General features: G+C 39.9%; 1 protein-coding gene across 2 annotated transcripts in view; it reads left to right on the top strand.

Annotated features, from left to right (window-relative positions):
• prox1a (prospero homeobox 1a) overlaps nucleotides 1-13,020 on the top strand; it is a 42,380-nt gene that overhangs the window by 12,933 nt on the left and 16,427 nt on the right. The window contains exon 6 of one of the 2 annotated variants that reach the window (XR_014872448.1): nucleotides 8,210-8,311. Coding sequence is in view for 1 of the 2 variants with exons in the window: in XM_085151814.1 (XP_085007940.1) it covers nucleotides 8,210-8,404 (195 nt within the window). In the remaining variant the exon portion in view is untranslated. Of the gene's footprint in view, nucleotides 1-8,209; nucleotides 8,405-13,020 lie in introns of those variants that run through there. The other variant, XM_085151814.1, reaches the window with a different exon arrangement.

Genomic DNA, 13,020 nt, shown 5'->3' with positions numbered 1-13,020 from the left:
GGTTGCTAGGCAAACACAAGGTTGCTAAGCCTACCTGCTCCCAGTGTGTGAGACTGTGATTTGTCATTAGCCGATGTACCTTTACTGTTGAAATAAAAGCAAAGAAAGGAACATTTTATCAACGTGCTTTAAAGGTTTATCATCTCTCCAAGAGAATCTGTCACTGATGAGCCTGAACATGTTCTCAGAACTTACAAACATTACAATATTGCTGATTTGGCACAAGCTTCCAACAAATCTTTTAATTCTTCTTTTAATTTCCAAGTACATTGCAGGAAATAAATAACGGGGCAATGTAAACAGTTGCCTCTACTGTGAGAGCCAACAGGTCTCTCTGAACTTTTACAATAAAAGTGTAGGTTCACCCTCAGAGATGGTGGAAGACATACAAATAAATACAATTTAGCTGCCTGTAATATAAATGGTGACCAATCTAATCTTATAATCATATATACTAAACTAGGGGTGTCAAACATGTGGCCCGGGGGCCAGAATTGGCCCAGCAAATGCTCTAATCTGGCCCATTAGACGGCTTTTGGATCATCTTAAGATTCCTGTGAAGGTTTCTCTGAATTAATATAAATTATGTCTGTGCAGAGAGTTACCAGAACTTTACCTGTTTTTTCAAGTTCTCTGATTTATTTAATTTACTGCAGCAACATTTCTTTATCGTGTAGAAAAACTGATGAAAAACTGATGAAAAAAAATCATGCTTCTTTTTCTTAAATTAAATGGGATTCAATGTGTAGTTAAACATCTTTACACTGACAGAAAGGGCAGTTTCAGTATATGTCCCATGATGTAAAAATGAGTTTGGCATGGCTGTACTAAACAGGATCTTCTTCCTGTGAAAACTTTACATTTATATCTTCACAGTGACTGAACAACCAGGATTCAAATGCATCATCCTAATAGGAGCCGGTGACTTGACAGGGGGTGTATTATAAATCACGTTCAGCGAGGTGCCTTCAGGTTTAACTCGGGGTTTAAAGTGTCATAGGAAGGGTTTGCATTTTTAAGGTGGTACACTGTCATCTTTACTTGTGCTGAACACCTGTACTGCTTGAGGACAGCTAACAAATCGACACGTATGAAAGTGCAGTGCACTGACGGTGCATTTCTAATAATGGGATCACTATTTGGAGAAGAACTGTGGGTGGATTGTGAGAGGCTCAAACAATGTGCATCTACAGCTTTGGGTGGTATAGATTCTTAGTTAAGTAAACTGCTTTTTTTGCAAGCTTATTTAAGTGCTTGATGATCTCAGAAGATTTGCAAGTAAGCCGACCTTCCTATGTAAATTATGTTTTTACAGTGCCGTTTACCTACACCAGGGTAAAAGTGGAGTTAATGTCCTACAACACATAAGAATACACAGATGTAAATACAGTCAAATCTACTTCTGCACTAATAATGGTTCATACCTTATGCTTCAACACGTCTTTGCACTTTTCCAGCTCTGGCTGCAGCAATTATGTTGCTTTTAGCTGGTTTAGTATTTCTAAATTCCTCTGATTTGTTGTTCTTTTTATCAGAAAAGTGCAGCTCAATCCGGACAATGTTTGCAATTAATCATCTAGTGGCAACAAATACACTGATTGATTCAGAAAACCTGGCTTTTACTTGCAGATCTGAAAATCCTCATCTTAACAAGGCTTAGCCTGATTGCAGTTTTTAGGTTTAATGAAGCCAGATGAAGCAGAGATATCACAGGTATTTTCAGCTTGCTTCATAGTACAGGTGCCTGGGTGAGTTAGCTAGTGCCACACCCAGAGACACACAAACAAACAAGAAGAGACCGTTTAAAACAGCTACGTGCTGACATCGATATTATTCTATAATCAGCTTAACTCATATTTTCAATTATCTGAGTAATATCCTCAATATTTATGTGGCCAGTAAAATCTGGCTTTGGGGTTTAATTTGGAAAATGAATAAATTAGAACTAATGAGTTAATGCATAGCTTTGGTTCATGAGTTTGTCTTTTTGAGACTGATATTGGCTTTTAAAATTAATCTACTCTGCAATCTGTGGGTTTATCTTCAAAAAGATATCCAATTAATCTCTTCAGTCTCAAAAAACATGGATTTAGATTAGGAGACGTTTGCGTGCAGATACAGTATTTGAGCCTCGAACTGTAAGTGCAGTCAGAACCGCAAACAGTGGGAGTTAATGCAGTGTAAAGATACGAGTTTGTTGGCTGTTAAGGGACAGACAGTATGGTGTGTCACTGTCACATCACAACAGAGCCCTGCTGGAAGAGCTTAACATTAGACTTTTGAGAAGGCTCCATACCTTATTTCCTGACATCCCTCATGCAGTGTGGAACAAAGTCAACAACAGACAAATCTGCTGCTTAGAGAGGTAGTTACTGAATGAAAATGCATTGGATGGCTTTTACAGCCAGACTGATATATCAGCAGGAACAATATGTTGGCCGATATCATTAGTCAGCCAATATATATATTGTGTCAGCTTCCATATTGGCCAATAAATGAAAATTGAAAAGGCAAAGAAGAAACAGGAGACACTATTGTATCGCAGACTTCCAATCAGGCAACTTGTTGTGACAAAAAAGCAGGATTAAATCGCACCATCACATTATCTTAGTAGGGACTCATAAATAACAGCAGACAACAAATTTTAGGGTAATCTGGGTTTTTGTGTTTCTAAAAGAAGAAAAAATATCAACTGATATATCAGGTTTTTAAACGACAAAATATCGGTATTAGTATCGATCTTAAAGCTCCTATTATGGTTGGCTCCAATGAAAGTCTAAAGGATGCAATATTTTTATGACAAAAGAAATTCTCATTGTATGAAATCCAGTTTAGAGCGAAATCATCAATCTTACATGACGTTATTTTCAGAAAGGCAACACAAAAACTTGTAAAATGGTGCAGATTTTTCAGGACCAGTGTGTGTGTGTGTGCTCTGTCAAAGAATTTGATATAACTTGCTTTTGTTCCCAGACGGCACTTGTTAGTGAGATCAACTTAAGGGATTTGATGACAGTAAGAAGTACACATCTACAGAGTTAGCCTTTAAGAAATTATGGTTTCCTATTATTCATATTTTATGCAAATAATAGTTTAGTCAAATTTTGTTTTAATTGAGTCGTAATCCCACTTAATCCAGCATATTTCTGAGTGGGAGACATTACATTGCTTAATCAAAATGAATCATGGTTAATCCTATTTGTGATGAGTGAAGCTGTTCTTTTCAAGCCTTTGCTAGTGTGTGTGTGTGTGGAAGACTGAGCGAGTGAGCACACCCTGTTGCTGTCTGTCTGTCTGTGTGTGTGTCCTGTTTCATTGTCCCACTGCATTCATTATCCTCATCATTACCATGTCTCTGAAATCCGGGTCAGTGTCTCTTTTTCCTTTTTTTCTTCTCACCCTCTCTTTTACTCCTAGCGCCCCCCGATCCTTCCCAGGGAACAATAAGTAGCATGTGTTAGAAGGATCAGGCAGATTCACTGTAAGGGAATTAGGGCCCTGAATGGCTTTCCCTAATTGGACTTGAATGGACTTTGTCTATGGGAAACTGGTTCTTAAAGATGAGCCTCTTACACACAATGGTCTCCTCTCTCGGTGTGGGAAGTGGGTTGAGCTGACAACTGTTTTAGCCACAGATGAGCAAGCACGCACATACACATGCACGCCCGGGACATTAATTGCATTGTGCAAAACTCTTGCCTTCTGACCAGACAATCACACATATAAGCACAAGACGCTGAGGTCGCTGCCGTCTCGTCTTCAGAGAGTCAGCAAGAATAATTAAGACCTCGTTAGGAGTGGAGGAGGATTAATTAGACGCTGGCTGGCTCCGTCTAACTCGCGCACTCTCACTTGCAAGTTGCCTGCCAGCTGAGGGTTTTTAACACTCTCGCTCGCTAATATGCATGCGCACACACACATTTATCAGCGAGAGCCCTGAAGACTCTTGCCTTGAGAGGCTGAAATGATATCTGGATGCCGCCATCTCAGCAGGAATCAATTAGCGTCCAGCCCGCCTCTCACCCGTCTTGTCAATTAGTTGCACGATGAGCAACACGGCCAATTTTGCCTTGTCAGGATATGAAGAGGAAAAAAGCTTTTTTTTTTACTGATGCTGCTTAAACTGAACATCAGAAATGAGCAATTTTATGAGCTTACTTAAATCTTTCCTAAGACCGTTTAGTTACATTGAGCTGATGTTAATGCAAAACTGTGTAACATGAAGCTGATTAACTATGCTTTTAATGATCTAATCTGTCTTTAAGCAAAAAAATTGACACAACAAAGATTAACCAATCAAAACTGGATACAAGTGATTAAAAATCCTAAGCGGCTTATTGCTAAAGCAAGGATTCTGCACACTATTCCTTAAGCAGCTGCAGTCCCTACACTGTGTGCTGCATGGTAAAGCAGAAACGACCTACAACATAAATTGAACAGAAAGTTCCTACAACAGCTATTCCTCCAGGAATCATGAGACACCTTCGGTGCTACGACTCGCACATTTCTGTTGATTGTGCACATTCACGCCGTCCTCGGCAGAAGTTGCCGAGCTATGGTGAATCTGGTTGAAGCGGGGGTGGGGGTGGGGGGCAGATTCTTAAAGGATGTGTGCGTTTGCCCTTCGAATGTGGCCTGGGGGCGGGGGGTGGGTTGTCACGGACCATCAAGGGAAGAAGAGTCGGGCCACCCTGACACTTTCTCTGACACTCTCTCTTTCCCCTTTTTCGCTGCAAACAGAAAACGGCATTCCTCCACCTCAGCGCTTTTTCTCCTCCCCCCCTTCTGTTTTTTGTGGTTTGTGCTGATTGTGATGAGCTTTATGACATAGTGGGTGGATAAGAGGGCAGGTGGTGACATGGCTACATCTGACTACATGTGAAGTCGCTTCTACGCTTCTGATTTCAGGCTGTCCTACCCACGTTACATTTTGTAGCCACCAGCTTCAGTTCATATTGATAAACCCTACCTGGGGTGGTTTTATACATTAAGACAGAAATGTAAAGAATTAAGAATAAACCGTTTTATCAGTGTTGCATAGTTTGCCAACCAGAGGTCCAAGCAGAGTCGGGTCAGACATAAATGAATATACCATGACTTGTTGTGATCGATTATTTTTATATAGCACCATCATGTTATCTCAGTATGAACTCATAAATAACAAATCTGTTTATGTTTCATGTTTCTGAAAGAAAAGAATATCAACCAGTGTATCAGATTTTTAAATAATCAAATATTGGTATTGGTATCGATCTTAAAAATCCTACATTGGCTTTATTTTCCAATGAAAATCTAAAGGATGCATTATTCTTAAGTCCAGTTGTGGAAGCAAAACTAATGATAATATCTATTTTCAATTCCTTTGGGTAATCAGGCTTTTTGAAGCACCTCCCACATTTGATCAGTCCGATGGGAACTTGTGGTGTACTGTTCCCACACCAGCTCAACAGAGCTGGGATCCGGTGACTGTGCCGACTTCTCTTTTTATACGCAAAATCAACTGTTCCAACATGGCTGGAAAATGGCTTTTATAATAATCAATTAGCCTTTTAACACGCTATGCTTACATTACGTAGCCCAGTGTGGCACTGGAGCACGGTGTGATGGCTGCATGAAAATGACATATGAAGCCCATTAAAAGTCATAACCACTGTCAGTGCCCTGATTATTTGTTATTGTTATTATTATTAAAAACAAAACTTTGATTACACAAAAAAACAAGGCGATTTCTAAGTGACCCCAAACTTTTGAGCGAATCGTGTAATTATATTTGAGAATTTGTAAAATGCTGGCAATTTGAATTCAAATTGGGACTTAAATGATTATTTAATTGATGCCTATCACCTTTTACTTCAATGATCAGACAGTGAAGAAGCAAAATTTAGGTTTTCGAAAATTTTGCTGGATTTAAAATTCTTACATCAGCATCCTCAGATAAACTGTGATACATCTTCCAACTTCTTAGGTGGATCATATCTGGAAGCCTGTATGGTACAGATACACAAACAGGTGCATTATTAACCTTTATTTATTTGTGAAAATAAGACTAAAATATGTTAAATGTGGGCATCCTTGTTATCCTACTTTGAGTTTGTGGCAGGATGGTTATGTTTTGTTTTTTTACAGATGACATCTTCTTGTATGTGTTAATTGCTGAGTTATCAGATTCCTTTCATGCTACTCTTTTGTGGGTCACCAACACACTCACACACACACTCTTCCCTCCTGTCACTATGCTCTTTAAAACCAACTCCCTTTCCTTCTCCTGCACACACACACAGCACCACGCTCTATTATGCTCCATTATGTCACCCCCTCTAACCGTTCCTGAAAAAATATCTCTTTCCCTCGGCCGTCCTGCGCTGCGCTCCCTCTCCGTGCATTCCTATTTTTTTCTCCACGCTGCCTCGCACCATTCGGCTCGCTCTCCCCCGTCTGTCTTTCTTTCCCTCTATCTCTCTCGCTCATCCCTCGCTCCTGTGAGACAATGTCTTGTAACAATACTGAGCTTAATCTCTGTGTCAAAGCCGTTTTTCCCCTCCACTGAGCACACACACACAAACACACCACATACACTTTCACTGGGCTGTCGCTGCGCTTTTTAAAAAAAACATTAATGTGTCGGGGTTTTATTTCTTTTTCCAGAGAACAATGAAAACTCAGACATATTTTATATGTAACGCTGCCTTAAAAACCTCCAAATGATTCTCTTAAAACTTGCAGAAATCTCTTAAAATATGTTCAGCTCTTCAAGTTTGTTGCGCATTTTCACACAGAGCGTTTATTGTACGCACTGATACTTTCCCTTTTCCTTCCTTTATTCCTGCTCTATATCCTGTGATACAAATATACGAGAAGTTTATCTATTTAAAGGTGGAAAATTATCAAAAAATAATCATTTATTGGTGCAGGAAAATGATGATTTGCCAATTATGTGAAATTGTAGCTGTTTGTTTCCAAAGTCAAATTAGTATTTGATATCACTATAACTAGCTTGATGTTAATTTAGTAAAAGCTCAATTATTTAATAACTTCTTGAACATTTAGGAAAAAACAACTTCGCTAAACTAAAAAACTGGATCGGAACAGACGTTTTCCACAGTGCTCGTAAGGCTGATGAGGATGAGGGTTTAACGAGTTGTTAATGTCAGTTTGGCTCTGTGTGAAAGCCCACACTGGCATAACAATAAGTTAATATTTGGGATATTCTTGTGTGATTGCTGCAGTTTAAAGAGATGTTTTTTCTCCAGCGAGGAGCCTAAAGGTGTTCGTTGTACTAGTGGCTAATGAGGAGGACAAATACAGACGTGTGGAGAGGGGGTGGTTGATTGGGGCAATAGTTCCTGTTTTTCTCTAACTTCCAGTGTACGTATACACACCAAAAAATTCAAATAAAAAACAACACTGTCTACATTCCTTCTTATTATTTAGTCCCGGCACAGTGTTGACATACAATTAGAGCTATATTTGCATAGACTTGCATGCAAAATGTAGGCTGCAGAACAAAAAGCAAATTCATCTGAACATGTAGTGCCACAATGTAATGTGAGCATTTATACGGAGGCCCAGTTCAAGGCAAATTTGATGATAGAGCATCAGGCAAATAAGTTCCAAAGAAAACATCAGCTGTGCTATGATACGTCTACATCAACAAACAGGAAGCAGCAATAAGCAGTCCGTCTTCTGCCTCTTTTTCGAAGATTTGTTACCGTACAACCAAAAGTCATCAAAAATTTCTGCACAATGCATCATGTTAATTTGTATGATTCAACAAAAAAATACTTTAACACAACCTGATGCTGCTAAAAAGAGAACACAAACATAAATAACAAACTCCCTGAGGTTTCTTCCTGTTAAATGGCAGTTTATCCTTCCCACTGTCGCCAAATGCTTGCTCATAGTGGGTTGAGTGATTGTTGGAGCTTTCTCTGTATTATTGTAGGGTCTTTAATTTACAATATAAAGCACCTCGAGGTGACTGTCGTTGTGATTATGTAAATAAAACTAAATTGAATTAGTTTTAATTAGTTTTAATTCAATTTAGTTGAATTAAAACACACAACACTAGAGGACATGTTGTGATTTTGCTATTAAGACCAACAGTTCTATTGCACACATGCGGAAAATCCCAGCTCTAGCGGAAACATGTGCATGCGGTGGAAATGTAATGTTAAAGCTTTTTTATATTTATGATGCTCTTCTCGCACAGTTCAATCGATGCATCACCTCCCAGCTGATCAAGTGGTTCAGCAACTTCAGGGAGTTCTACTACATCCAGATGGAGAAGTTCGCTCGGCAGGCCATCAACGAGGGCGTGACCGCTGCCGAGGAGCTGACTGTGGGGCGAGATGCCGAACTCTTCAGGGCACTCAACATGCACTACAACAAGGCCAACGACTTTGAGGTAAGTTGGGCCGTCTTTTTTAGGGGACGCCAGGTGTATTGATTTGTATAACAGGAAGTTATACAAATCAACGACAGAAAATATGGAGAGAAAATGGCAAATAGGGAGGGAATCTCAAAGTAAGCAACAGTGGAAAACTGTCACTCTACAGCACGTCTGTACTACTTGATATGTTGTTTATCTATGATGCTGCATTAGTATCAGGGTAACTAAAAAAATAGTAATACCCTTAAAAAGACAAAAAGCAGAACTTGTGTATTTATTCACTGTATCATGGTGTGTGTGTGTGTGTGTGTGTGTGTGTGTGTGTGTGTGTGAGATATTTGTTTCATTTAATCAGCTCAATGATTTGCTTTGGTCGGCTCTCACTGTTTAGCATTGCTTTAGGTGCACCTGCACTAGTGTGTAGCTCACATATTGAAAGAGGAAGCAATAAGATATATTGCTGTTTCAATATTGTGCTCCACCTTTAATGGTAAGCCCTCTTAAACTTATGTTTTATCTTTAGTGGTGTTCTCTTGCAAACTATAAAGTTTGGTGGTTTAACTTCTCTCTTAAACCCATACAAAATCTTCCAAAAACATGACATTTTTTGGAAAAGGTCTTTTTTTGTTTGTTTGTTTGTTTGTTTGTTTTTAATAAAAAATATCTGTGTTTGCCAAACTTTGGAATGCAATGTCAGGTTGCCTTCAGTTTAATTAATGTACCATTCTTCTCCAAACATTTCAGAAATCAAAAGCCTCCTCGATCTAGTGCACAAGACGTTTCCCATACTTTCTACCCGTTTCTCTCGTCACCGAATTAAAACTGAATCCAGCGTAACTCAAACACACTCACTCACACAAATGTCCTCCACCAAGTCAGCTGTTCAGAGCGCAACAGTCACCTCACAATTCTGCTGAGGTGTGGATGTTGCTGTGTGTGTGCTCGATGAGGCGAGAGAGGACGCCGCTCGAGGCACGGGTGTCCTTGTCAAAGCGATTTGCAGAAGTCACATTCCCTCTCTCACTTTTCCTCTTCCAGTATTGGTCTAAGGGGACCTGAGGGCCCTTAAACTATCCAATGTAACATCAGCAGCATTTAGATGTCCATTAGCTTACACCTTATCGCTGACACACACACACACACACACTTCGTTTTTTCTTTTTTTGCTTAAGGACACAAATGCCAAAGCCTAAATGGATAAAGAGACTCGCAGACACGACACACCCTCATATTCATGCTGCAAAGGGTTTGTGATATTGAAGTAGGCTATTTGGAGAAATGAATAGCAAATGCTTTGCATAATTTGCATAACAAGAGTCAGGTAGCATTTCACAGGTGTGTATGAAAAGAGCATGTACAGGAAGCGGACACACACATGCAAATAATGAGTATGTGTGATTATTTATAGAGATAAGAGGGTCAGGTTTAAAGTTCAAACTGGGTCCAGGAGACCTTTAAACCAGGGCTCAGTTGCACTTTTTTGGCCAAGGAGACAATCAAATTTGACTTTCTAGAGGAAGTAAAAGTCACAACAAGGTTTCTGTAGGTGAACTTGTGGTAGGATCTTTACTAGCTGGTTTTTTTTTTTTAATCATCAAAAGCTTTCAGTTAAGCTTTTGATGACAGAAAGTGTTTGATTTGAATTTGTACCGTTCATGCATTCATTAGTTTTGGTCCATTTGACTGCACAGTGCAGTTTGAAAATCAGCCCGCAGACTCTTTAAACCTGGAACTGAGCTATTAAAGCCATTAAACACGTTTTGTTAAGAATTAGCATGTGATGTTGTGCATTTGGAACCAAACACTGTTAAAATGATCTTATTTGTTCTTAGCTGCATTTGATTAAACTTTAAAATAAGGGGACTAAGTTTTCGCGTACAAGACAAACACAAAAACTAGAGCCTTATCGAGACCACAAACCTTACGTAAAAGATGGAGTCTTGAGTTGAGCATGCTCAGTGGTATGTACTAGTTTATTCTTTATATTGTAAGGTAAAGACCCTACAATAATAAAGAGAAACCCCCTAAAATCAAGTAACCCCCTGTGAGCAAGCATTTGGTAAAAGGGGAAGGAAAAATTCACTTTTAACAGGAACAACCAGACACAGGGAGGGGTAGCCATCTGTTAGGGCTGAGGGAAAGAGTCAGCTGATAAACTATATTTCACTGCATCTATTTTAGTTTAACTGGGACAAATATTACCAAATGAGCTTCATATTGTGTTCATTTTTCACTTTAAACTCACAATTGATAGACAGATAATAGAGAAATAAAACCCGGTTTAGGGTCATAGTGGGGCTGAAGTCTAGCTATTATAGTGAGGTGAGATACACCCTGAACAGTTCCCCAGCCTGTTGCAGGAATAACACATTCACACTAATGGCCAATTTAGAAGTGCCAGTTAAACCGACCCATGCACGTCTTTGTACTGTGGAGAAAATGCAAAATTCCACACAAAAAGACCCCAGCTGGCCGTTAGATTCAAACTCACGACCTTTTTTGCTGTGCCAACTGACTCCAATATACGGCGGGTCTGAGAGGTCAAATGAACTGCACCTTAAGAAAACACCAGCAAATAGAAAACTGCTGCAAAAACACACAAAATATAGAAGAATGTGAATAAAACACAACAGAAGTGTTTCTGGGGATACAATAATGTGACGGACAAGCCGCGGAAGTGACAAAAAGTAAAGAATGCAAAGGATTGAACTTGGTATTGACACGGTATAAATCAGTGTTGTTAGGGAGAAAATGACTGAGTATTTTAATCTTATGGTTCATATGAAATGAAGCTGTTTGCTGTTTGCTATTAGCCGTTTACTGTTAGCTTGTCGTTTCTGCCATGTTATTGTGTCCCCAAAAACACTTGTTTTCTTATTTTTGTATTTTCTTAGCATTTGCTGCATTTTTTTTTCTATTTACGATGTATTTTATTCATCTTTTGTCATTTTTTATCTGTTCCCATTATGTTTTTTGTGCTTTTCAGTGCATTTGCCCTCTCAGGGCCACCGCACCTATGTGATCTGCCTAATTTTTTGCATCGGAGTAGCTGCCCTCTGCTGGCCATGGGAAAGAATGCCGATTATGACAGGTTTTTGCAGTTGAAGGCAAGGGGTGTGATTTCTTTGGTATCCGAAGCTTCATTTTACATTTGTTGTCCAGCTGTTTTGGTCGCATGCAGCTACACGGTGCGGAGAGCGAGATACTTAAAACATATGCCAGATGGGTCCAGCACCTTGGTCTGGTGATTCAGCTTGTTTGGTAATTAGATGATAGATTGTTCTTCAGACCTGGAGGCTACATCCAGCTTTTATATATAGTCAATAACTTATTATTAGCCTAGTATGTCTTAACAGATGTCTGATTAAGAAGACTTGTGGTGAACAGTAAATATAGTAAATCAGTATAAATACAGATTGTGTTAGAAGTTATGAAGGTTTATAGTTATACTATAAAGCTATAATGCTTGTAAGGACATTAGAAAAAGGTCGAGTGTTCTCCAAGCAGTGAAGTGTTTGTAACTGTGCATATACATTTTCTTCCCCTACTTTGTCCCCTTTCGTGCCTGCCTCTTCCTCCTCCTCCTCTCCTCACCTCCCTCCTTCTTTTCCGCCCTGAGGGAACATTACTGGCTAGGGACCCTCTCGCTCTCTCTGTCTCCTTCTCTTTTCCCCTCTCTCTCTCCCCCTCTGTCAAACTCAGAGGCGTGAAACTGGAACCACGGCCGATTCAGCAAGTCTCCCGACGTGTACACACACACACACACACACACACACACACACACACACACACACACACACAGAAGTCTTCTCCTTTCGCCAAATTTAGCATCATCAGAGTTCCACCTTGGTTTGTCCCCATCGCACCTCCCTCCCTCCCTCCTCTCCTTCCTCCACATTTTGCTCTTTCCTTGCTCCCTCTCCTTCCTCCCCCTCTTCCTGCTGAATGTGTCCTCTATTGATATGGTCTCTTCGTCAGCTCCTCTCCTTCGCATCCTCCTTTCATTTGCCTTTGTCCTCTCCTCTCCTCCTCTTTCTTATCGCCCTCCAATTCCTCCCCATTGTCCCCTTAACTTTTCCCTCCACCTTTGCTCTAATTTTTGTTCTTCCCCTCCATAATCCTTCCATCCCATCTCATGTCTACTCTTACTATTGTGTCATTATCTTTGTTATTGTTCCTTTTTACATCTTTGTACTTCCAAGGTTATGTTTTCCTGGTTAAAATGGACCCAAATCTTAACTAAAGCTCTATGTGGTGAATTTTTAAAATGGCCCATGCTTCAGTTGAGGAAACAAAAAAGCCTGTCATTAGTAAAGTTACGGGGCCAGCATTTTAAATAGTTATTGCAGTGGAAAGGTAAGTGATGTGTGTGTGTGTGTGTGTATGTGTGTGTGTGTGTGTGTGTGTGTGTGTTGGCGTAAACAGGCCCCAGTAATTATAGCACCTTCATTAATTACCTTCTCCTCCAGCCACATTCTTTCAACTCTTCTTTCTTGTTTACCTCTCCCTCTCTCTCACTGTCTCTCCATCCTTACTCTCTCCTCACCCCCCCCCCCCCCCCAATCTCTGAAACAATTTTGTGCTAATTGCAGCTCTGCCCACCAACTAATGAGGAAGGCGAAAAGAAGAAG

Source organism: Neolamprologus multifasciatus, chromosome 23, assembly GCF_963576455.1.
Source record: "Neolamprologus multifasciatus chromosome 23, fNeoMul1.2, whole genome shotgun sequence".
Lineage (NCBI taxonomy): Eukaryota > Metazoa > Chordata > Actinopteri > Cichliformes > Cichlidae > Neolamprologus > Neolamprologus multifasciatus.
The sequence above is the reverse complement of the archived record's forward strand: the minus strand, read 5'-3'. Positions and strand labels throughout refer to the sequence as shown.